Below are 25,679 nucleotides of genomic sequence, written 5' to 3'. Positions count from 1 at the left end.
TTAGCCGTCATCAACATCTTCAACCAGGTCACCTCCACCGAGTGGAACGATATTGAGCAGTACACAGTACTCAACAATCTGAAGAGCATGTGAGTACTCACACACCCACGCACACACGCACGCACACACAGCCTTCTTGGTGTGAGGACACAGTGCTAAACACTAAGCCACTTTGCCACCCTGATGAAAGGAAATGAAACAGTTGTTCCTGCGGCCGCTGCACCTCAGTATTGATACTGAGACGAAGTAAAAAGGGCTTTAGTGACACAGGAAATGACACTGTGGTGTCTCTTTGTCCTCTTCCAGAAATCCAGATTTTAAGACTCTGCTGAGTGTTGGAGACAAACAGAACGTGTAAGTCAGATCGTCACGCCTCAGGACAGACATTTAACGCCACACATCCCACAGAACGCAGCTGATAGATGATCAGATGGTCTTCAGTCGCTGCTCTTCCTCCTGATAAAGTGTTTTGAGATCTCGCTTTGTGGTTTTCTCAGTTTTCCCACCATGATTCAGACGCCCGCCAGTCGGGCTGCTTTCATCAGCTCAGCCATCAGTTACCTGCGCAGTCATAACTTTGATGGGCTGAACCTGGACTGGCATCTTCCTAACGCCTTCTACAAAGACCACTTCACCGCCCTGGTCCAGGTCAGTGTGGAGCTTTTCTTCATGTCAGCAGGGTGCAGATGTCCACCACTTTTTGCTCTCTGAAGAGCATCACTGTATCTGTAAAAGGTCCTCCAGCTCAAGATGGAGGATAACTTGAAACACAGCACAATCCTAAACTGGCTGCACACACAAACAATGGTGTCACAAATGTAATGGAGCCAAATATAGATTAGATATCATTTTATTGATCCTTTGGGAAGACACCCTCAGTGCATGTTGTGACCCATGCACGCTCACGTGCATGGGTCTTCAAAGGGTGTGTGTTTGCACAACTTATGTTTGTCTGGTGTGGACGTGCTTCTTCCTCCCATTGTGTGTGTGCGTGTGTGTGTGTGTGTGTGTGTGTTTCCCTTTTCCTTCTAGCTCCTGGTTTTTATCAGGAGCCAACAGAAAAGTGCTTCAAAAAAGTCCTTATATAGTAAGATTTCACATCAGGGGCGATGCCAAAAATAAAAATGGTCTGATTATGACAATTTTGGTGTCTAATTATATGTTTTCTTGCACAAGAAAACCAATAAGACAACTTTCATAGACCATTATGCCAGTCTTAGCTACGAAAATACAATTATGTCAGATAAGATGGGTCTATTGATTAACATCATCCAACTTCAAAATGGTTATGACATCAAAATTGATCATAATTGGCCTCTTTTACATCAAGCACATTAATTAAATATAAAAATTGCATGAGTATGTTTTTTGTGAACATAAAGAAAATCAGAATACAAAAGCAAAGAAGACAGAGACATTTTAGAGTACACTATGGCTAATTTATTAAAATCATTTTTTTATGATTCATTGTTTCCATTACACAACATACACTTGATACCTCAAGTATCAGAACCATTCAAAATAAGTTCAATACACCCACTGACATTATTTATTTTATTTTTTTTGTTATTAGTAGCAAATTGACAAATTTTAGTTACCTTAAAGGGGCATTCCATAAAAAATTAAACTGATTACCACCCATGTTATGGAAAAACATACATTAATATGATTTTGGTAAAACTATGATTTGATGTGATTTGATATCATTTGAAGTATATTTTGGTGTAAATAGAAAAAGGATACAAACAACAACCAAAACAAGACATCTTATGGCAAAAAATATCAATTTTCTTAGAATCACATTTTCTGATTCATTGTTAACTTTACACATCATAATTTGCAAGTTCAAGCATCAGAGCCATGAGCTATACATTGTGTTGTTAATGTAAGTTCCAAGAGGTACCTTTTTTCTCTTGTAATAAATGTAGATCCAAAACTGCATAATTCTGAAATTAGATTACAAATAAATGCATTCAAAGGACATTCTATATAAATTCCAAACTGAAAATACTGCATTTTCAGTGTTTTGTTGTGTTCACTACTTAAAGCAATCAACCTGGGTTTAAACAGCCTTCTGCATGGCACCCACAGGCACCCAACACTGCAACACTGACCACTTTTAAAGCACTTACAGGCTGCAGTCTTGCATTCAACATACCCCATTTTAATTTTTAGTTGTGGATTGATGTAGGTAATATAGTATTAAAATACAATTTCTGTAGTATATAATGTTTGCAATTATTACCGTAGTTATAAATAGACTGCACAAAAGTAAATCAGTAAGCTTATGGAATGTGATACTTGTCAATTATATACCTTGAAGCTATCCAGATGACCATGTGCTTGGAGCAACCTTGACTTGAAATACCACATAACCTACATTTTCCTATTGAGTTCCACTTTACTTTTCTATATGCAACAACATATTACTGGAAATGAGCAAAATATGTGAAACTTACCTAACAGCAGCTACAGAAAGTTGACTTTTATCTCCTCAAACTTCTGAGCAATGGGAGAAAGTTCTTTTCATATGCAAATGTTTACATCCAGCCTGTCACCCATGCATCATGCTGCTTCTTGTATGGAAAGCCACATGGAACATGTTTTACATTTTAAATTGCTTTTTCATGCACTTTATTTTCTCGTAATTGAAATCAATGTTAAATAAGCTGTGAATTTTGTAATTTTATTTGCCATTACAAAAGCAACTTAGCCCGAATATGATTCTGATAAATTGACCATTACCATATACTCTAAAATGTCTTTATTTTCTGTATTTTGTTTTCTTCATATTCACCAAAATATACATAAATATTAAGTATTTGTGATCTACAATAAAGGTGCTTGAGGTAAAATAGGCCAGTTAATATGTATAATCATAGACCCTAGAAAGTTCTAGGGTCTATGGACATACCCATTTCAGAACTTGGATTTTCTGACATAATTGTATTTTCATAGCTAAGACTGGCATAATGGTCTATGAAAGTTGTCTTATTGGTTTTCTCATGCAAGAAAACATATAATTAGACACCAAAATTGTCAAAATCGGACCATCATAACAGATTTTATGAATGTGACCCTTCACGAAAAGTGCGTTGACCTTTCCACATTTTCGGTCATTGTGACTTAACGTAAGGTCAGAAATAGGTCAAACTATATAGTTTTGAACTCTACTCGTCAAGATGAGTAATTTGATATGCATATCAAAAGGATTGGACCATTTTTGAATTTTGACCCAAAAATGGGGGGTTTTGGCCCAAAAATGGCCAAAAAAAAAATTTTTACTTTTGGCATCGCCTCTGATGTGAAACCTTACTATATAAGGACTTGATCTAGCATAGATGCCTGCTTGTAACAAAAAATGCTGAAAATCATTTTTCTGAAGCACTTTTCTGCTGGCTGTCTGTTACAGCTGCGCCTGAATGTTGTCTTGGTCACACTTGGTATCGGAGTGCAGCGTTTTGTCAGCTGTCTGCTGTGAGGGTCCCGCCTCCTCGCACACTTATGTTTTCTTCTGTTTTTATTTCCTCACGTTCTTGGTATTTCTTGTTATTTTCATATCTGAATTAGTTGAAGTAGTTTTTTCTTCTGATGTTTTCTGCCAATAATGTTCCCACGTGTGCTCTTCGGGAATGGCACTTCATTTTTAGGTTGTTGTTTCATGACCTGGGTTTATTTTCTGTAGTGATCAGTTGTTTTCTTGTCTTTTGAGACTACTGTGAGCCTGGGTTTATTTTCTGTGTTTCCTCTGATCCTCACATGCTTTGGTTCTTACTGATTCTTCACACCTGATCAAATGTATTTAATCACATTTGTTTGTTCTCTCTCATTGTGGGCTGTTTGTTTCTGTGAAGGTCACGTTTGATAGTCACCTCGTCTCCAACTGTTTGTAAGTGTCCTTGCTGTCTCTTTTGGACAGTAGTTTTATGTTATGGACTTTTTGCACTCTGTCTAATTTTGTTTTTGGTCACTTGGACGTTTTTTAGTTTTTGTCTTTGAAGACATTTATTTTTGGTGCTGTGATTTTGGAGCCTCTGTTTGTCACCTCATTTGGAGAAGAATAAAGTCTTTGTTTTTCACTTACCTCTCGTGTCTCAGCTACACTGCATTTTGAGGTCCAACTCAGTTCCTGGGGTTTAAAACCATAACAAACATACAATATAACATACAACAACAACAATAATAATAATAATACATTTTTGCTTCCTGCTCAGTGACATCCATTACAGCAACACGTCTCAGCTTCCTGCCAACAAAAGTTAACTATTTAAAAATGAACCAACCTGTATACCGGTTGGCCGATAATATGACATAAAAACTTTTATTTATTGAATAAACAACACAGAAAAATATTTTGGCTGTTGGAAATGGTGTCATTATGATGTTTGTCCAGCAGATGTCATACTTACATCATTGTTTACAATGTTATCAAGCATGTCAGGGACCCCATCACCCCTTGGTCACAAGAGCTACACGAGACAGAGGCAAAACGATCAGCTGCCAGTCATTTTTAGTTGAAGTGGGGGTTTCATAGCAACAACAGATGAGTGGGCGTTGCACCGCCATCTGGGCAGGGCCAAAATTGATAGTCTATTTTATGCAAATGCTGAATGACACAGCAACTGCCAGTCTGAGTGAAGGCAGCGTGATGAACTTTAGTTGGTTGTTGGTTATAGTTATTTATCATGACTTTCACATTTAAACATCAAACCTCAGTTATATTTTTTTGTCATAATGAAATGTCAGGAATCACTGTCATTTTTTCTGCATGTATCAGCAGATATTATCACTCTCTCCATATCAGTGGAGCTCTAAAAAAGCAGCTGCAGGTGGCGCTGTTCTGACCTGTTCTGGTTTGTTCCTGTTGCAGGAGCTGGACCAGGCCTTTATTAACGAGGCCAAAGACACCAGGAAGACCCAGCTGCTGCTTTCAGCCAACGTCCCCGGTCTGATGAGCAGGATCTTGAGCTACGATGCACCTGGTATTGGAGCGTAAGTACAGTTCCCCTTTGCCTTGAGGCCCACCAGGTGTGGGTTTGAGCTTCAGAGCTTCGTCTTACACTTGGTCACACAGGTGGGTGGCGTTTGTCCCCATATCTGGACCTGTGACCAGGATCCACTTTTACATTTCTAAAACTTTTGTATTTTGAGCAGCCAGGTGCATCATGGGAGGTGATGATGGATTCTGAAGTCCACAAGATGCTCCACTATTTAGAAGAGAAACATTTGTTCCAGAGACGGTCTGGCCTTGGACCTTTCTAATCCTCCAACAGTTTAGCTTTTTGTTTGTTGTGTTGGTTTTATTGTTTAACGTTACCAACAGGACATTGGCTGGTTGTCTGCCTGGGTGGTTGCCATCCAGGGCCCAGGGCAGTTCTGTGGTGTTGTGGCCAGCAGCAGGACATGCTGTCAGAGTGCTCTGTATGAGCCTGATCCCGTCAGGTGTCAGAAGCTGAGCAGAGCAGGTTCTGGTTTGTACTTGGATGTTTGTCCCAGTCAAACTGGAGAAAGGCTGTGTGGAGTAAAAACTGTGCCAAATCCAAAAGTGGATCTGCTGGACTGACCCTGAACAAACAGCCGCAGCTCAAAGACAAACAACAACCTCTGGGACATTCTTCAGAAGTGTCACTTGTGTTGTTGTCTGTCTCTGAATGTTGATCATTTCTTTGTTGTGCTTCATTTTGTTTTTTATTTTGTTGTTGGTAGTTTGACCAGAGCAGATGGTCACCCTGCTGAGTCCGGTCTGCTCCAGGTTTCCACCTCTTGTCAGAACACCTGAGTGAGTTTTTCCTGTTCAGGAGGTGAGGCTTCGGGTCATCCTTACCTCTGTGTGCAGCCTTGGAGCCACTTATGTTGTGATTTGGCGCTGTGTATATAAACGGAACCGACTCCAGCCGCGGTGTTCAGGACCCCGTGCAGTGTTGTGTGTGTCACTAAAGGCGTTTGCTGATGTCACGCTGTCGTCTTTCCAACAGTCACTTAGACTTCTTCAATGTCGTTACCTTTGACTTCCACGGACACTGGGATCCCGTCACCGGACACAACAGCCCGCTATACAGCAGCTCCAAGGACACCGGCAACTTACTCTACCACAACGTTGTGAGAGACACACACACACACACACACACACACACACACACACACACACACACACACACACACACACACACACACACACACACACACACACACACACACACACACACACAGCAGAACTGCTTGCATATTTCTGCAGGTGGCAGAAGCAAATTTAACCCAAGTACACAAAACCAGGACACACTACACAGTGAGGCAAAAAAGTATTTGATCCACTGTCCATTTTTCTCACCTCCAAAGAAAGGAGAGGTTTTATCGTAGGTATCGTAGGTAACTTACTACACCTTAAATAATTTCCTTTGGGATTAATAAAGTTCTTTCTTATTCTTCTTCTTAACTAAAGTGACATGATATATACAGTGACAAATTATTCTTTCCTGTGTGTGCGAAGAACGGGTAAATCAGCGAGTTTAATATATAATAACGATATCATTTATTGTGTGCTTTGTATAATATTAAAATGTATAAATGTGTAATTTTGCACATATTCCATCATTTGACCAGTTTATGGATTAAAACTATTTTCTGAAAACAGAAGTGTCAAACATCAGCATTACGTTTTGACTATAAATGACTTTTATTCCAAAGACAGGACTAATTGAAACCGTGATGTAAAGCCACATGTTGCTGCTGGTCTGGAGTTATGTGGAACTCCTCACTTCCACAATGTCTTCAGGTTCGATGTTAACATCATGTAAATCGATATTTGTACTATGTAACTCTACATTTTCCATTTTTCTAGAATGCTTCGATTTCCTTCTGGCTGAGCCAGGGGGCACCAGCACAAAAGCTGTTGATGGGTTTCCCGAACTTTGGACGGACCTTCAGGCTCAGCTCCACAGATAATGGTCTGGGAGCACCAGCTAACGGCGCCGGTGATGCTGGACCCTACACCCAGACCGCTGGATTCTGGGCCTATTATGAGGTACAACACGTACATGACCTCGGTCGGGGTTGACCAGCGTGGGTCACTTGCGGACATGGCCACCTCAGGAGGTGACGTTGGTAGCCAACATGTACTTTGTGTTGACATGACCCACTGAGCTGATTGGGTGAAACACGAGCTGTATGTGGTTGCTGACCGGTGCCATGGCCGGTGCCAATGGAAACCACATTCAGTGTGTGGACACGGTCTGTGGCCAGGTCTGGGTATCAGGCCCGACTGTCGTGGAACTGCTGTTATTTTCTTGAAGAGATTTTGTTCAAACTCTCACCATGTGTGAGGTTAAAGTTTGTACAATCTTAAAACATGTTGCTCTAATCTAGTTCAGTTTCTTTTCTTTTTGGTTTAAATTGTTTTTTTTTTTTTTTTAGAAATGTGGCCCGAGATACTAATTGGCCGAGTATAAGAACTTCCTTCTTTTTGATTGTATTGAAGTTTAAACGTCGGATTTAAATGCAAATGTAAAAAGTAAAAGTCTACACATTAACACCTGACCTGGTGTGAACCCTGTGTCTTGTCAGGTCTGCCTCTTCCTTTCCAGTGCCTCCGTTGTGTGGATCGAGGAGCAGGAAGTTCCTTACGCCACTTACAGCTATCTCTGGGTGGGCTACGACGACAAGCGCAGCTTCTCTGCCAAGGTATCCAGAACCTACATCAGTACCTCCATACCACTTTCCCCCATGACGGAGGCATGACTTCAATTCCAGTTTGCAACAGGCGCGGCTGTTTAGGCTCAGTAAAACAAATAGGCTTTGAAGAAGGGAATAGTTTGGACCACTTGTTAGGGTTTGCTATCACGTTAAGGGGTAATACATGGCGCATGTCATAGAATCCAGTGGATGCTGACCTTAATTTTGGAACCAAGCATTGAACACGGTCAGAACTGTTCCATTTATTAATTAACTCAATCCATAGGTTTCATCACTTTTTAACCAAAATTGGAGCAATTGGAGCATTGGGGTTTGATGAGATCCATCCAGAAATGCTGAAGGCTCTGGGTGTGGAGGGACTGTCTTGGATGAGACATCTCTTCAACATTTTGTTGAGGTCTGGGACAGTGCCTAAGGAGTGGCAAACTGGGGTAGTGGTTCTCATATTTAAAAATGGGGACCAGAGAGTGTGTGTCAACTACAGGGGCATCAGACGACTCAGCCGCCCTGGTAAAGTCTACTCCAGGGTGCTGGAAAGGAGGGTTTGGCCGATAGTCGAACCTCTGATTGAAGAGGAATGATGCAGGTTCCGTTCTGGTCATGGAACAACCGACCAGCTCTTCGCTCTCACAAGGATCCTGGAGGGGTGCCTGGGAGTATGCCCATCCAGTCTACATGTGTTTTGTGGACTTGGAGAAGGTCTATGATCGGGTACCCCGGGAGATACTGTGGGAGGTGCTGTGGGAGTATGGAGTGAGGGGGTCCCTTCTCAGGGCCATCCAATCTCTGTACTGACAAAACGAGAGCTGTGTTCGGGTTCTCTGCAGTAAGTCGGACTCGTTTCTGTTTTTGATATTCATGGACAGGATATCGACGCATAGTTGGATGGAGGAGGATCTTCAGTTTGGTGGGCTCAGGGTCTCATCACTGCTTTTTGCAGATGATGTGGTCCTGTTGGCTTCATTGACCTGTGGCCTCCAACACTCACTGGATCGGTTCGCAGCTGAGTGTGAAGCTGCTGGGATGAGGATCAACACCTCTAAATCTGAGGTCATGGTTATCAGCAGGAAACCCATGGATTGTCTACTCCAGGTAAGGAATGAGGTCTTGCCCCAAGTGAAGGAGTTCAAGTACCTCAGGGTTTTGTTCACGAGTGAGGGGACAATGGAGTGTGAGATTGGCTGGAGAATCAGTGCAGCAGGGGCAGTATTGCATTCACTCTACTGTACTGTTGTGACGAAAAGGGAGCTGAGCCAAAAGGTGAAGATCTCGATCTACTGGTCAATCTTTGTTCCTACTCTCACCTATGGTGATGAGGGTTGGATCATGACCGAAAGATTGGTAGGTACAAGTGGCCGAAATGGGCTTCTTTAGGAGGGTGGCTGGTGTCTCCCTTAGATAAGAGGTGAGAAGTTCAGTCAGTCAGCTTGGAGTAGAGCCGCTACTCCTTTGCATTGAAAGGAGCCAGCTGAGGTGGTTTGGGCATCTGGTAAGGATGACCAAACCAGGCATGTCCATCTGGGAGGAGACCCCGGGGGAGACCCAAGACTAGGTGGAGAGAGTATACAGTGGGGAAAATAAGTATTTGACCCCCTGTCAGTTTTGCACTTTTCCCACCTACAAAGAATGGAGAGGTCTGTCATTTTTTATCGTAGGTACACTTCAACTGTGGGAGACAGAATCTAAAAAAATCCAGAAAATCACATTGAATGATTTTTAAATAATTAATTTGCAATTTATTGCATAAAATAAGTATTTGACCCTCTGCCAACCAGCAAGAATTCTGGCTCACACAGACCTGTTAATTTTTCTTTAAGAAGCTCTCTTATTCTGCACTCTTTACCTGTATTAATTGCACCTGTTTGAACTTGTTACCTGTATAAAAGACACCTGTTCACATACTCAATCAATCACACTCCAACCTGTCCACCATAGTCAAGACCAAAGAGCTGTCTAAGGACACCAGGGAAGAGAAAAACAGAGTTTCACACAGTACACCAAAGATTTTGGTCCATTCCTCCATACAGATCTTCTTCAAATCTTTCAGGTTTGGAGTTTCAGCTCCCTCCAAAGATTTTCTATTGAGTTCAGGTCTGGAGACTGGCCAGGCCACTCCAGGACCTTGAAATGCTTCTTACGGAGCCCCTCCTTAGTTGCCCTGGCTGTGTGTTTGGGGTCATTGTCATGCTGAAGACCCAGCCATGACCCATCTTCAATGCTCTTACTGAGGGAAGGAGGTTGTTTGACAAAATCTTGCAATACATGACCCCATCCATCCTCCCTTCAATACGGTGCAGTCGCCCTGTCCCCTTTGTAGAAGAGCACCGCCAGAGTATGATGTTTCCACCCCCATGCTTCACGGTTGGGATGGTTTTCTTGGGGTTGTTCTCATCCTCTAAACATGGGAAGTGGAGTTGATTCCAAAAAGCTCTATTCTGGTCTCATCTGACCACATGACCTTCTCCCATGCCTCCTCTGGATCATCCAGATGGTCACTGGTGAATTTCAAACGGGCCTGGACATGTGCTGGCTTGAGCAGGGGGACCTTGCTGCCCTGCAGGATTTTAAACCATGACAGCATCATGTGTTACTAATGTAATCTTTATGACTGTGGTCCCAGCTCTCTTCAGGTCATTGACCAGGTCCTTCTGTGTAGTTCTGAGCTTTCTCAGAATCATCCTTACCCCACAAAGTGAGATCTTGCATGGAATCCCAGACTGAGGGAGATTGACAGTCATCTTGTGTTTCTTCCACTTTATAATAAATAATCATAACAGTTGTTGTCTTCTACCAAGCTGCTTGCCTGTTGTCCTGTAGTCCATCCCAGCCTTGTGTAGGTCTACAGTTTTGTCCCTGGTGTCCTTAGACAGCTCTTTGGTCTTGACTATGGTGGACAGGTTGGAGTGTGATTGATTGAGTGTGTGAACAGGTGTCTTTTATACAGGTAACAAGTTCAAACAGGTGCAATTAATACAGGTAAAGAGTGCAGAATAAGAGGGCTTCTTAAAGAAAAATTAACAGGTCTGTGAGAGCCAGAATTCTTGCTGGTTGGTAGGTGTTCAAATACTTATTTGCAGCAGTAACATACAAATAAATTATTAAAAATCATACACTGATTTCCTGATTTTTTTTTTTTTTTTTTTTTTTTTTAGATTCTGTCTCTCACAGTTGAAGTGAACCTACGATAAAAAGTACAGACCTCTACATTCTTTGTAGGTGGGAAAACCTGCAAAACTGACAGGGGGTCAAATACTTATTTTCCCCACTGTATCTCCACAGGAGCTGTTGACCCCATAACCCAGCCCGGATAAGCGGTTGAAGATGAGTGAGTGTAGCAACTTTAACCTTTGTCCTAGACTGAAATTGACCTTCTGTATGGTAAATGGACTGCATATAATGCTTTTCCATCAAAGTACTTTATAATAATGCCTCACATTCACTGATCTGTGAACACACACATGACAGGGTGCTCATTACACACCGGGAGCAAATTGGGGATTAAGGACCTTGCCCAAGGGCCCTTAGTGAACTGAGGATCCTCTGGTCTCAAGCCCACTGCTTAACCACTAGACCATTACCTCCACTTTGTCACCATTTTTGCTGTTTTTACCCCTGTAATGTTTTTGTTTAAATCTTTATGCCTCCACACGGGAGCATCAATAGATGTGTAACAGTTTTAATAATAAAGCCTCCACACACAGGCACCAAAAATGTAGCATTTATTTTTGGAATAAAACGTGATCGGCTCACACCGGGGAACCAGAGGAATGTAGCAATTTATAGTGAATAAGTAATTAAACTCACAAATTGAATTAGATTGGACCAGGCCCAATATAACGGGTCACCAAAATAATTAATTTAGGGTTTAATACTTATTATTTAATCAGTAATTGGGGGCACCACCTATTATTATTTTTATAGCATAGGTACTATAATTTAAACATTAATTCATCAGTCTCAAATGAATTAATCCATCCCGACTTAATTTAATCAATCTCTGATCTGAAGTCTGAATTCTCACGATATGGTTGACCAAGAGTTTCCTTCTGAGCACAAAATAAGCCACAGCAGAAAATATTTACAATTTATACAAGACATTTTACTGGCATTTTATGGACAGTGATCGAGAATAAGTTCATTCATGGAAACAATTTTCTTACTCACTCATGAGACGTTGGAAGAAATAGAGATAAAGCTTAAAACTTTAAGTAAATGAATCTGATTGGAATTTAGGGATGAATTTTGAAGCCAATTATTAAGAAAAATATTAAACCAGCATATATATGTTTAAAAAGGGAGCCAAAGGATTAAAATTAGCCACTCTGTATCCATAGACAACAAACCCTTTTTGTGGAACCGTCGACTGGGTCACTTAGCTGCTGTTGAAGAGTTTTTGGACGGTCCGATCCGTCCGTCGTGGATATCCGTGCTCTGGGCAGCGTGAGCTCACCTGGGTCGGAGGGGTTAACCAGAGGTGTCCCCGAGTGATCCCAGGGCTTGTATCAGCTGGCTTTGCCGACGGTTGGCTGCTTCCAGTCAGGCTTGAAATCAGCTCCATTGTCAGCTTGCAGGAACCCAGAAGTACAAGGTGTTTGTTGAAAATGGGGTCTGGTAGCTTTAAAAATTGTTAGAGCCAAATTAAAGTCTTTGTGAATTTAGGAAAAGTAAAACTTTAAGAGTGTTGAAGGATTATTTTGAAAAGGAAGAGTCGCTTTTCTGTAAATTCGCTCTTAATTTGAAAAGCTCAGCTCGGAAGTTCTCTTAAGAATTCAAAAAGACTTGACGCACCTTAAAGCGTCAGGTTAAAACTTTGTCAAAAGGAAAGAATGAATGAATGCCACGTGGTAGCTTAGCTTAGCTTAGCAATGGGGCCTGGGCCCTCTTGGGATAATTTAGTAGTCTCCAGTGACCTCGCTCTCCCCTGTGTTTCTTATCCCGGGCGTCCATTGATTTAGAAGGTTTTCACCAGCTATTTAAATTTGGACACAATTACTCTGAGGGCTAGACCACCACCCAGAGATTTATTAAACGGAATTTAAATGTCACAGAATTTGACAGAATGCAAGTTTTACAGAATGAGTGAGATAAACAAAACCATACCCAGAGGTTCTGAGGGTCCCAGGAGCTGCAAGCTTCCTGCAAGCTGACAGCAAAGAGGAACCCCGAACAGTGGGCTGGCTTTGTATTTATACCCTATGCTGATACAATGTTTTTATGCTAATCTTGGGCGTTGTTCTTCATCTGAGTGGTCTTGATCCCTCTACTTTGTGACATGGTCCTGCCCACATGTGCTGTGCAGTCTTCTTTCTTCCTCTTTTCTCCTAAAGTGACACCTGTTCATGAACTGTTAAGAAATTGTTTTGGGCAAAAACTGCCAACTGTAGAACTATCAGCAAGTCACATCATGTGGTTATACCATAAGTATGTTTGCACATTTCAAAATTGCAGAACCTTCTGACAAACAGGTCTAATCATACCTGTGTATCAAGTTTAGTCTCCTTCTCTGACGGTTTGTGGTCAGCACTGACATCTTGTTCCATATGTGTGTGCAACATATGGAACATATGTTGCACACACATATGAACATATTTCCCAATATATCTTCAGGGACACATCACATTTACAGCACTTTTGAAAATGATTAAATAAGTAACATATCTTCATAACAGCTTGCTAAGAAACTAAAATATTTGAGCAAAAGCAAATCTTAGAACAAAAGCAAATATAATCATAAACACAACATACCTTTATTTTGGTTGACACAATTCCACAGCATTCAAACATATAACTCAAAAAGTATTTAAACATTTGGATATCGCACGATTAACCTTAGCTATTGATTACATGTTTAATGCGGACTAATTTGTTAATCATCATGCTCATATGAATAATGTATCTTTCTACAGCAAGAAGCTCTATTAAAATGTAAATGGTCACTTTGAAACATTTGAACACATTCAAATAAAACAATACATTCTTAAATCAACAAAGAATATAACAGTAAGCTGATTCTGAATAGAGAAAGAAGCAGAAATGGTTAATGCACATCTTAAAACACATTCAAATAAAACAATCCATTCTTCAGCCCAAAAATAAAAATTGTTTACAAAGAAGAAAGCAAAAAGAGAAGAAGGTAGAAGTGGGCAGAAGAAGGGCCGAGTGAGGCTCTGTGCTAACTTCATAAAGGGGGACTGACGTCACCAAACTCCGCCCATTTAGGATGTGCGTAATCTCACAGAAACTTCATGTCCTCAGACCAGACTCAAATGATTCAACTATTTAAACACATTAATTAATTTGAAATACTAATTGTTCTAAGACACTCAAATGGACACATCATTCATCCTCACTTAAGCACATTCTCTGGGTTAAAACAGAATACTTCATCAACATTTGACGATGGAGGCAGAATCACACTTAAACAACATCAGTGGCAAGAACACATCAATAAATGGAATGACTACATGCAAAGCATTTTGTTTGAATGATCAATGCAAACTAACAAGTCTTTAGATAAATGACTGAACTACTGATCTAAATTTTATTTCAAACCAATGGTCTTTTCGTTTGCTTTAAACCTCAAGAAAAAAGCTGATTGTCAGGACAAAGTTTATGACCACATGTTATCACCGAGGAAGCCCCCCCCCCCCCCCCCCCCCCCCCCGGATGACGAGAGGTTCTGTCTTCGCTTGATCATAAAAGTTTGGGTTCTCCTGGCCTGGAGAAGCTCAGATTCTGACGTGAAGCCATTATAATGGCATGTAATTCATAGTGACCGGAGTTTAACCAAGAAGAGGCAAGGGCTTCCCTTTGAAGCACTTTGAATTACAGCTTTGTTTTTCCTTTGCGAAGCGGTGTTGGACCATCGGGGAACGTCTCCAAAACTTATCTGAAGATCTCCAGATAACTTAGGAATTTCTCACTGGGGGTGGAAACGCAGTCTGTCTCCGGTGGGTTTTTTGTTGTGGTTGACACAGGATTAATAAGGGTGAATGAAGGCCATGGCACTACACCCCATATCTCCAGAACATTTAATTATAGATAGTCCAAATTATACCTTTTTGGAATCTTTATGATCACACAAAAAATGTGGTTTTACTTTTCTATAGTGTTTTTATATTTTGACCCCTGTGTATAAGGTAATTGATCAGGGGTGGTGGCCAAGTGGTTAAATGTGACTGTTTCCAGTGTGCAAGGTTCTTACTTCAAGCCCAGCCTAGCCCATTGTACAATATGGGTTTATGTCAGTAAGGACATCCAGTGTAAAGCTTGTGGCTTGTCAATCCACCTCGGATCTGCTGTGGTGACCCTGAATGAAAAAACAAGGGAGATGCCAAAGGGACTTACTATCAATAATAAATGGACTGCCTTTATTCAGCACTTTCCCATCTGAATCAGAAGCTCAAACCACTTTACAATGATGCCTCACATTCTCCCAGTCACACAACAGATAAGGGGACTTGATTTTGATACTGGAACTTGACTTGCACTTAACTCGCACACTGACTTCAGACTTGACTTGCGACTCAACCTCAAAGACTTGAGACTTGACTTGGACTTGAGGTTTGAGACTCGAGAACAGTATTTGGTGCTTGCACTGTCCCTGGCTCTGGTAATAACCCATCTTATCTCTGCTTTGGGGTCTTCAACCACCCTCCACCCATGACAAAGTTGACGGTGATGTTGATGATAATGATGATGTTGCAGTTCTGCTGGTCATGTTCGGGTTCAACAAACAAGTATGTTTATGACAAATACTGATATAAAAATTGATCATATAGTCACAAAAAATGGTACAAATAACATGTCAGATTGCACCATTTCACTTCAATTTTTACAAAAGGTAACTTGGGGGGGGATCGGGGGTGCCGCCTCCAGACCCCCAAAGGTGGACATAATTTAAAGATTTGACTTGAACTTGCAAGAAATGATTGTGTAGTTTTCTGTCACACACCGATATCAGGGTCAACTGCACACAGGGAACAACTGGGGGATTAAGTACCTTTCCCAAAGGCTCAAGACCTTGCTCTTGGTGCTCACTCATGGTACAGGGCATCCTAAACAGGAAGTGCCAAAATTCAAACCCACAGTAAAACAGGAAATGTTCAAATGTCAAACACTTCCTGGATTGACAGACGAGATCCCATGCAATCTCGCGGGAACTCAGTGGCAAGCTCACACTCAAAAAAGAAGTGCTGAATTCTCAGTCACAGTGAAACAGGAAATGTTAAACACTTCCTGGCATGGGTGGAGCTAGAGCGGAGGCCGGGGTTTCACTGGACTCCCCTGAAATGGTTGAAAGAGCTGCATTTTGAAATCAGTGAGTCACGTTGACTGCTAGGTTCCTCCTGTCCAGTAGTTGGTGCTGTGTACCACAAAACGTTCTAATCCACCTTAGTAGAAGAAGAAAAATGTTTCCTTCAGATTTGAAATGAACACATCATTTGAACTGTGGACTTCTAATCACACCAAACTTATATTGGTGAGTAAACAACTGTATTTTATATCAGAAATGAGGTCCAGGTTGTTAAAAGCAGCATTTCTCCTTTAATTCAGGTTGTCTTATATACACATGTTTAAACTAACAGACAGCAGCTGGTTCTGTTGTCTTATCAGTGCAGCAGATAACTGAAACAATCCTTCAAATGGTGATACAAGCATCAAATTCAGCACAAATACAGCTGGAGCAAAATTAATGGAACAACTTTAATTTTTGACTCCTGTACAAACTGAAACTGACCTTTGTCACCATTCTTGGTGCTTTTACTTCATAACATTCAGTCACAGATTGTCCAAACTATACCTTTGTGGAATCTTTATGATCAGGCAAATAATATGGTGTAGTTTTCTATATGATTGGAGCATCTTTTAATTTAGACCCCTGTGTAATTCTTCAGTTGACCCCTACCTGGCTGCCTATTGAAAATCCAAGTGGCCAATCAGTTTTATTTAAAGAGTTCATTTCTAAGGATTATTTGTGCTGAATTTGATGTTTGTATCACCATTTGCAGGATTCCACTCTAAATATTCTCTTATCTGCTGCACTATATATGAGATGTAAGATGCTGCTCCTCACTGTTTCTCAGTTGCCCTCAAAAGTATTGGAACACTTGGTATTTCACACATTTTAATTTGTTGATTCCATTTCAAATACATTTTTTTTTTTTTCTAAAGGTACCTTCCTTAACTCAAACTGAAAGCAAATCTCTCCAACTTGATATACATGAATTAAAAAGCTAAACTCCAGCTTCCTGATGAAGTGGTGTAGAGGAGGATTTTCTTCAAAAGAAGACCTGAAAGTTCAGCTACAATTTGACAGAAACTACATTTGAGATGAAAGACTAGATTTGATGTTTTGGTGAAAAACTTTTGTATTTCTTCATAATTGATGTAAATAAAGTCCAAGACATATTCAGTGACTTGGAAATGTTCATGTTTCATCCCCTGACTTGTCTAAAGAAAACGGGCAATAAAACTGATTATTATTTACAGGTTTTATCAAGTTTTAGAAATTTGCTTTCAGTTTGAGGAAGATAATTTTAGAAATTTTAATTCTTTTGTTGTTTTTCTTGTATTTAAAATGGCATAAACAAGTTAAAATGTGTGAAATTCCAAGTGTTCCAATACTCTTGGAGGGCACAGTATCCTAACCTTATGATGAGTGCAAAATGAGTGTGGTGTTATTACTGTTTTTTTTTTAAGAAGGTTTAATTTTCACTGTTGCTGCACTTTGTGTCAAATCATAGTCATATCATATTGATATGAACATTCAGTAAGTTATATCTTATATTATACATTCCAAATCTAAGGTGGAACTCTACTAGTGTTTACTAAGATACACATAAATATCTTTAAAGAAGAGAGAGTATTTCCACTTAGGTGTCTGGTCTTGAGAACCAGGGGTGGTCGGGTGAAAAGCTTTTTTATCCTATGGGAACTCTCCCTACCCTCCCAAGCGGCTCAAGAATATGGACAGCATGTATATAAGTGACATTTACATGACAATATTGAGATATGATAATTTGTCCATATTGTACAGCCCTACTGTCAACTAGCTACATTAAAAAAAAATGCTTAAAGTGGCAGTGGGTTAAGAGGGCTGTAATTAGAGGGGTCAGCTGAAATGCAAAAAAGAAAAATGCTTAAAAAGGTGGAGAGTATGGGGGGCAGAGCCCCTCTAGAAGCTGAAAGCCAAAATAAGGAAAATGCTGGGGGTCTGAAGCTGAAAGGTTTTTGCCATGCTAATGCTTCCCTGAAGCATTTACTCAAAATAAAGTCTGAAGGACCTAAATGATATGGTGAGATGCTGACGGGCTTCGGTCGTTCATGTCCGTGACATATGCATATTAATCTGAGCCTATCAAAGTGACGAAAGATATTTTGTCTTCGTTCTGAATGCATCTGTTGGTAACGAAAGCGCAGCATGAAGTGACCGGCGACGTTCACTGCCAGGATGCAGTCTCTGAAGAAACCACTACCTCCTGATCAACAAACTGAACTGTGGTGCTGCTTGTTCTGATGATGTCTATGATGGTCCTGTAGGTTCAGCGGATGACTGAGTTCAACCTGGGCGGTGCTCACGTGTGGACAATGGACTATGATGACTTTAGTGGACACTTTTGCTCACAGGGAACCTATCCTCTCATCAGGCACCTCAGAATGTCCATGGGTAAGAATACCAAGGAACCTCACCATCGATGCAGACTGCCAGAGACACAGCAGCTCATTGTTTTGTCAGTTTGACCTCACTGCGACATCAGAGTGACCTCAGTGTGACCTCAGTGCGACGTCAGAATGACCTCAGTGCGACCTCAGTGCAACATCAGATGTCAGCGTGACCTCAGTGTGACCTCAGTGCGATGTCAGAGTGACCTCAGTGCGATGTCAGTGCGACGTCAGATGTCAGCGTGACCTCAGTGCGATGTCAGTGCGACGTCAGATGTCAGCGTGACCTCAGTGCGATGTCAGTGCGACGTCAGATGTCAGCGTGACCTCAGTGCGATGTCAGTGCGACGTCAGATGTCAGCGTGACCTCAGTGCGATGTCAGAGTGACGTCAGAGTGATCTCAGTGCAATGTCAGAGTGACGTCAGAGTGATCTCAGTGCGATGTCAGAGTGACCTCAGTGTGATGTCAGATGTCAGAGTGACCTCAGTGTGATGTCAGAGTGACCTCAGTGCGACCTCAGTGCAACGTCAGTTACCTCAGTGCGACGTCAGATGTCAGTGTGACCTCAGTGCGATGTCAGAGTGACGTCAGAGTGATCTCAGTGCGATGTCAGAGTGACCTCAGTGTGATGTCAGATGTCAGAGTGACCTCAGTGCAATGCCAGAGTGACCTCAGTGCGACCTCAGTGCGACGTCAGTGCAACGTCAGTGACCTCAGTGCGACGTCAGATATCAGCGTGACCTCAGTGTGACCTCAGTGCGATGTCAGAGTGACCTCAGTGCGATGCCAGAGTGACCTCAGTGCGACGCCAGAGTGACCTCAGTGCGACGCCAGAGTGACGTCAGAGTGACGTCAGAGTGACGTCAGAGTGACGTCAGTGACCTCAGTGCGATGTCAGAGTGACCTCAGTGCGACGTCAGAGTGACCTCAGTGTGACGTCAGTGTGACCTCAGTGCGATGTCAGAGTGACGTCAGTGTGACGTCATAGTGATGTCAGTGCTGACGCTTTAGTGATGTCAGTGTTGATGCCGTAGTGACATCACTATGATGTTAGTGTGACATCACAGCGACGTCAGGAATGTTTGAGCCCACTGAATTTAGTCTGCTGCGCCTGTTCATAGTTATTTCTTTCTTTCTGACTCCACAGGCCTTCCCAATCCACCCACCACCACACCGGCTCCCACCACCACCAGGGACCCCATTCTGGAGTTCTGCAAGGGTCGTCCTGATGGCCTTTATGAGAATGTGGCTGACAGAAACACTTATTTTCAGTGTTTCCAAGGAATCACTTATTTGCACCGCTGCCAGCCCGGACTCATCTTCTGGGACAGCTGCAAGTGTTGTAACTGGCCCTGAGCCACAAAGACCGTCAGCCGGCTCGCTTTGTTTCATAATCAACGTGTCAACCTACGTGAAACATTTACACCAGCAAACAAGTCGTCTGTTTTGACGTATTACAGACTCAGTAATTAATGGATTTCTTCTGTAAAGTTGTGATGCAAATAAAAGGCTGAGTTCACTTCAAAAATGACTCCTTGTTGATGATTTTATTAAACTGGTGACAACCATAAACTGGACAGACATGGGTGTAGCACAGCCTCTGGACAAAACATTCATGCTGCCAATGATGCAACACCAACAGTGAGATGGCATCCCACGGTTCTCAAACATGATGCTCAGGTGCCGCCTGACCGACACATTTTCCAGCTTGTGGCAGAGCAGGGGGAGATGGAAAATGTGTAGGTCAGGAGGTACGTGAGGACCGGGTTTGAGAATCACTGGATTAGAAAGTCCACACTGTACCACAGCTGGAACATGAGATAAATCAGGACAAAGTCACCGTCAACCCTAAACAGTGCACATCATAAGTCACGCACCCTGTCTGACTGCCCCAAGGGGGCCCCAATAGTCCCACACCACACCGCCCTGACAAACCCTCAGCCCCCTGAGGACCACAGTCCTGGAGGAACTGGGGATACAGGGACGTGCTCAGGGTCAAAGATGGGGCACAGTGAAACTTGGGAACCAGAGGACGGGTCAGGGACCCCAATGGTGCCATCAGGCTGCCAACGAAAAGCACACACACCCAACCAAACTAAAATCAGGCATGAGGAGCTACAACAGGCAAAGTGGAATAGTGGGATGCAAGCAGTAATAAAGATAATGGTTCAGTTGTTAGAGTTTTTGAGATTATTGATCACAAACAGGTGGAACGCCATCAACATGGAAGCAGCCAGATACTGTGCCAATGTTAAAACGTTTCGACACCTTCAAACTACAGACCAACAGCACTGACTTAATATTTCAGTAAAACGTGTGAGAACTGAAGCCTTAAAAACACGTTCTCACCTTATCAAAGTGGGTTCCACTAAGAAAGAAGCACAGTGAACTCAGAAATCACCAAACGTCAGACAAATGATGAAACGGTAGTCACCCGTGGCAGCTGGTGGAGTTGATTTTAGAAAGGGCAGATCTTCACTTGTTCTGTTGCAGGACTCCGTTATGTTTCACCAGGTGTACCTAATAGACTGGCAACTGAGTGTGTATTTATTTGTCACCAAATAACTTATACAGACACACACACACACACACACTTCAGGCAGCCATTCACAGTGTGTTATTGTGACTTATGTTGTTTGGCTGCATTATTTTAATTAGGGATGTCCCGATCCAATCACATGATCAGAAATCGGGCCCGATCACGTGGTTTCAGACTTGATTGAAATCGGACGTTGCATCCTGACCAGGAATCCAATATAGTTTTTGTCCTCATTATTTTGATCAGCGCTATTTCAAGCTCATTATTGCAAATTAATGGGCCTTTCAGGCATCGGAACCATCAGAGGCATCAAGAATCGGTCGAAAAAGCATTATTTTCGATGAGACACGTTGCTTTTTAGAAGCGTCGCGTCAAAAGCTGAGCTAAAGCGACACTTCTGATGAGAGCGCGCATTGCCGCTTGTCGGCAAAAGTTCAACACAATCTTTTTTTTTTAATTGAACAAAGAAAAAACATAAGTTCAACCCAATCCAACTTTCGACGCAAATAGCTAAATCAATAAGTGGTTCTTTAGAAACCTTTCATCTGTAAATTAAAACTACCTGTTATTTTAGATTAGATCATTTCTTGTTTAACATAAGGAACCTTGGACATTTATTTTTAGACAAATAAAATAACATGGAAATTTGTACATTTTTTACGTCTGGTAGATTATTACTTGATTGTTCAAGCTACCTCAAGGAGAAGTGCACTGTTTAAGTGATAAATAATAAAATAAGGTGATTAAAATGAAATTATTATGCATTTAGCATTTGTTCATTGGACTCGGTATCGGGAGATACTCAAAATCAGATGACTCGGAATCAGATCGGGGCCAAAAAACCCTGATTGGGACATCCCTAATTTTAATCACCATCATCAGCAACCACAGGAGCCTCTTCAACCACAGACTGCTCCTTCCCAAGTGAAGGACCAACAGACTGAAAAACTCCTTTGTCCCTCAGGCCAGCAGACTGTACAACTCCTCACTCAGGAGACGTAACAGGAAAACAGGGGATGGGAAGGAGAGGAACAGAAGTAGCCAGTAAACCACTATTGATCAGTATGTCTGGTATTTATATTTACAAATTGTTTTGTTTTTCACTTTTGATGCCCTGTGTGCTTCTATACAATGCTGCTGGAACCTCAATTTCCCTAAGGGAGGCTTCCCAAGGGATTAATAAAGTTTTATCTAATCTAATCTACAGATGCATTGTTTGCTCTGAGAATACTGATGGAGAAGTACAGAGAAGGCCAGAAAGAGTTACATTGTGCGTTTGTGGTTTTAGAGAAATCTTCTGACAGGGTGCTAATAGAAGAGTTGTGGTATTGTATGAGGAAGTCCAGAGTGGCAGAGAAGTATGTGAGGGTACTGCAGGACATGTACAAGAATAGTGTGACAGCAGTGAGATGCGCAGTAGGAATGACAGACTGGTGGGATTACACCTAGGATCAGCTCTGAGTCCTTTCGTGTTTGTAATGGACATGTTGACTGATGACATCAGACAGGAGTCTCCATTGACCATGATGTTTGCAGATGACATTATGATCTGTAGTGAAAGCAGAGAGCAGGTTGATTCTAGCCTGGAGAGGTGGAGATATGCTCTGGAGAGCAGGGGAATGAAAGTCAATCGGAGCCAGACTGAGTCCATGTGTATGAATGGGAGGGAGCCCAGTGGAATAGTGCAGTTACAAGGAGTAGAAGTGGTGAAAGTAGATGAGTTTAAATACTTGGGTCAACTGTCCAAAGTAATGGAGAGTGTGGTAGAGAAGTGAAGAAGAGAGTGCAGGCAGGGTGGAGTGGGTGGAGAAAGGTGGCAGGAGTGATTTGTGACTGAAGAATATCAGCAAGAGTGAAGGAGAAAGTTTACAAGACAGTAGTGAGACCAGCTATGTTGGACGGCTTAGAGACGGTGGCACAAACAAAAAGACAGGAGGCAGAGCTGAAGATATTGAGATTCTCTTTGGGAGTGACAAGAATAGACAGGATTAGGAATGAACATATCAGAGGGACAGCTCAGGTGGGACAGTTTGGAGACAAAGTCAGAGAGGTGAGACTGAGATGGTTTGGACATGTGCAGAGGAGGGACCCAGGGTATATAGGGAGAAGGATGCTGAAGATGGAGCCCCCGGGCAGGAGGAGAAGAGGTAGGACAAAGAGGAGGTTTATGGATGTGCTGAGGGAGGACATGCAGGTGGTTGGTGAGACAGAGGAAGATACAGAGGACAGGGTGAGATGGAAACGATTGATCTGCTGTGGTGACCCCTAACGGGAGCAGGTGAAAGAAGAAAAAGATAAAAAAAAAAAAAAAAAACAGACAGACCAATTACCACATTAAATTACAAACACTTTACCATCAAAATTTTCAACAGATGGTACAGCTACTGCAGAAAACTGATCTTTCAACTGAGCCATCTTTCAGTTCTCCTTTTTTCCACATGGCAAAAAAGACATCCTGTCTGCATATTTGTAAAAAAAAAAAGTGGACAAAGTCTGGAAAGATGACAGGGACACCGTACACATGGAGCAGTTGAAGATGAGTGTGTGTGAGTACCTGCAAATGCACAGATGGTGATCCACAATTATTCCTTGATTTGCACACGTATTTTTTGAGATCCACAAACACAAGTTTCTGATTTGTAACGTGTGTGTTGGTTTTTACAAATAAATGTGTATTTGTAAATATGTCATTTTTTTCATTTGTTACAAAAAAGCATTTGCAAAACTCTAACTTCTGTTTGTGAAGCAGCGATCACACGTGTTTATCACTCTGCTCAGTTATGGAAGTCTGAGACATTTGACAGACAAGGGCTGTCCCCAGAAGTAGGATTCCTGCGTCATATTTTAACCCTTTAGCACCCACCCTCAAATGAAATCGTGCTGCCCAATAAGTTATTCTCCAAGTGCATACGTAATGCAGCTGCAGAGGCTAATGGAGTGCTTGGTCTTGTGAAAAGGTCATCTATGTTAAGGTTGGTCACCAATAGTCCAAAATAGAGCTCCAGAAAGCAGGCAGCAGGAGACAGAGTTATGTGTCAAAGTCTATTTAGAAGTATATTCCAGGTGGCTAAAATCCACACAGTGAAAAACAGAGTTCAAAAACAGAGGGATGGCACATGATAAAACAAAGACAGAAACTTCACAAGGGGCTGGAACTGCAATAATTGCACCAAAAGAGATTCCAGAGAATGACAGACTAACTGTCATAGTATCTACACTCAAACATCAGCCCTGACGGTGGAAAACAAACACCCCCCCCCACACACATCAAAACAGAACAGGAAAAATAAAAACAACAAAAAAAAAACCAAACAGAAAACAAGGGAACCGACACCAACAAGAACCATCCAAAAAACCCAAAACAGAAAAAACCCCTCTGAAATCCACAAAACACTGGACCTGGGCAGGAAGGCGGAACTTCCCCCAAATAGACAATCCCAAACACAGAATTCAACCACACCACAACCCAATGGCTATCAAAGGTCCAAGTTATGAGGCTCGAGGGGACACACGACTAGCTGGATCCGAGTGCATCAATCAGCGGCCATTCCAGAAGTCGACCAGGTTCCCAGATGTTGTCAGGAAGCCACCTTTGTGGCCACGAGGAGGCACAGACGGCATCATATGGTCACCCAACAGTAGACAGCAGCTGTGTTAAGAGGAGTGCCGCACAACAGGTGACTGTCCAGTGGAGCCTCTGGAGGGCAGTTCTACAGCCAACCAGAGGTCTACACCAAGGCTGGTGAAGGGCCAGACAGCTCACTAAAGTCTATTGTAGAGGGAGGTGGATGGTCCGATGGCCCACCTCAATAGTTGGTGCACAGCCAGACAGCTCATTGGAATTCAGAGTTGAGGGAGGTGGACAGCCTGATGGCCTGCTACAACAGTGGGTGCACAGTTAGATGGCTCACAGTGACCCACTCCAGAGTCAGATGGAAGGTCAAACTGCTCCCCAAGAATGCACCACCACAATAGCCGAGTAGCCACCTGGTTCACTAGAGTCCAAAGGAACAGCAGAACGACTACCAAGACTCCGGGGGCACCCAGCCATGGCCAGGAGACAGCCTCCTTGTCCAAAGGTGTGCTGATATCAGCAGAATTTCCTCAGGCTGGGTCCTCAGTGCAGCAGATGTCATCGGAATTCACTCCATCTAGCTCCTCCATGCAGCTAACGTCATTGGGAGTAGGGGCAGAAGATCCCACAGGAAACCCCTGTGGCTCAGTGGCGGATGGCTCCAAAGGAACACAGACACCAATGAGCATTGGATTCTGTCAGTTCCACTGGACCACTAATGCCATTGGAGAGTGGGGCAGAGAACCACGCTGGAACAGTGTCAGAGGCAGGCAGCTCCTAAGGAGCACAGACACCTCCAAGCACGGAGTGAGCCAGCTGTTCCACGATTCTGTTGACGCTGAAGGACCAGACAGGTGATCTCTCCAAATCCATATCATCATCAGTGGCTGAGTCACTCGCTCGTCCAGGACTGGGGGACCGGTAGCACCCCAGACCCCATCTAGGACCTTGACAGAAGAAAAGAGGGAGAGGTCTGCTCTGCCCCCCACCCCACAAGCTGGAACACAGAGTCACAGTTAGTTCAGATTCAGCCTGGACCACCAACCCAAACAGTGCCGACTGGAGCCAGATGGCAGTTTTTATAGTCGGATTGAGCCCAGCATTTTTCTCTTAGGCACTCCTCACAAACCTTGGGGGGAATCCCATGAAGGCACAGGTCATGGTGGTGTCCAATGGCCAGGCAGCAGAGGAAGCGCTGGAGGAGAAGGAG

At 42.6% G+C, this 25,679-nt stretch overlaps 1 protein-coding gene across 1 annotated transcript; it reads left to right on the top strand.

The window, feature by feature from the left end:
* Nucleotides 1–280: 280 nt before the first annotated feature.
* On the top strand, nt 281–19,884 carry LOC117507692 (acidic mammalian chitinase-like). Its single transcript, XM_034167506.1, has 8 exons — nt 281–354; nt 498–648; nt 4,871–4,992; nt 5,976–6,099; nt 6,839–7,021; nt 7,561–7,677; nt 18,232–18,358; nt 19,504–19,884. Exons 2-8 carry the CDS (start codon nt 508–510, stop codon nt 19,710–19,712), a joined length of 1,023 nt encoding a protein of 340 aa, XP_034023397.1. The 5' UTR covers nt 281–354; nt 498–507; the 3' UTR covers nt 19,713–19,884.
* The last annotated feature ends 5,795 nt before the right edge of the window (nt 19,885–25,679 follow it).

This window comes from Thalassophryne amazonica, chromosome 3 (assembly GCF_902500255.1).
Source record: "Thalassophryne amazonica chromosome 3, fThaAma1.1, whole genome shotgun sequence".
NCBI classification, from domain to species: Eukaryota; Metazoa; Chordata; class Actinopteri; order Batrachoidiformes; family Batrachoididae; genus Thalassophryne; species Thalassophryne amazonica.
Note: the sequence above shows the minus strand (reverse complement) of the source record. Positions and strands in the feature narration are given on the sequence as shown.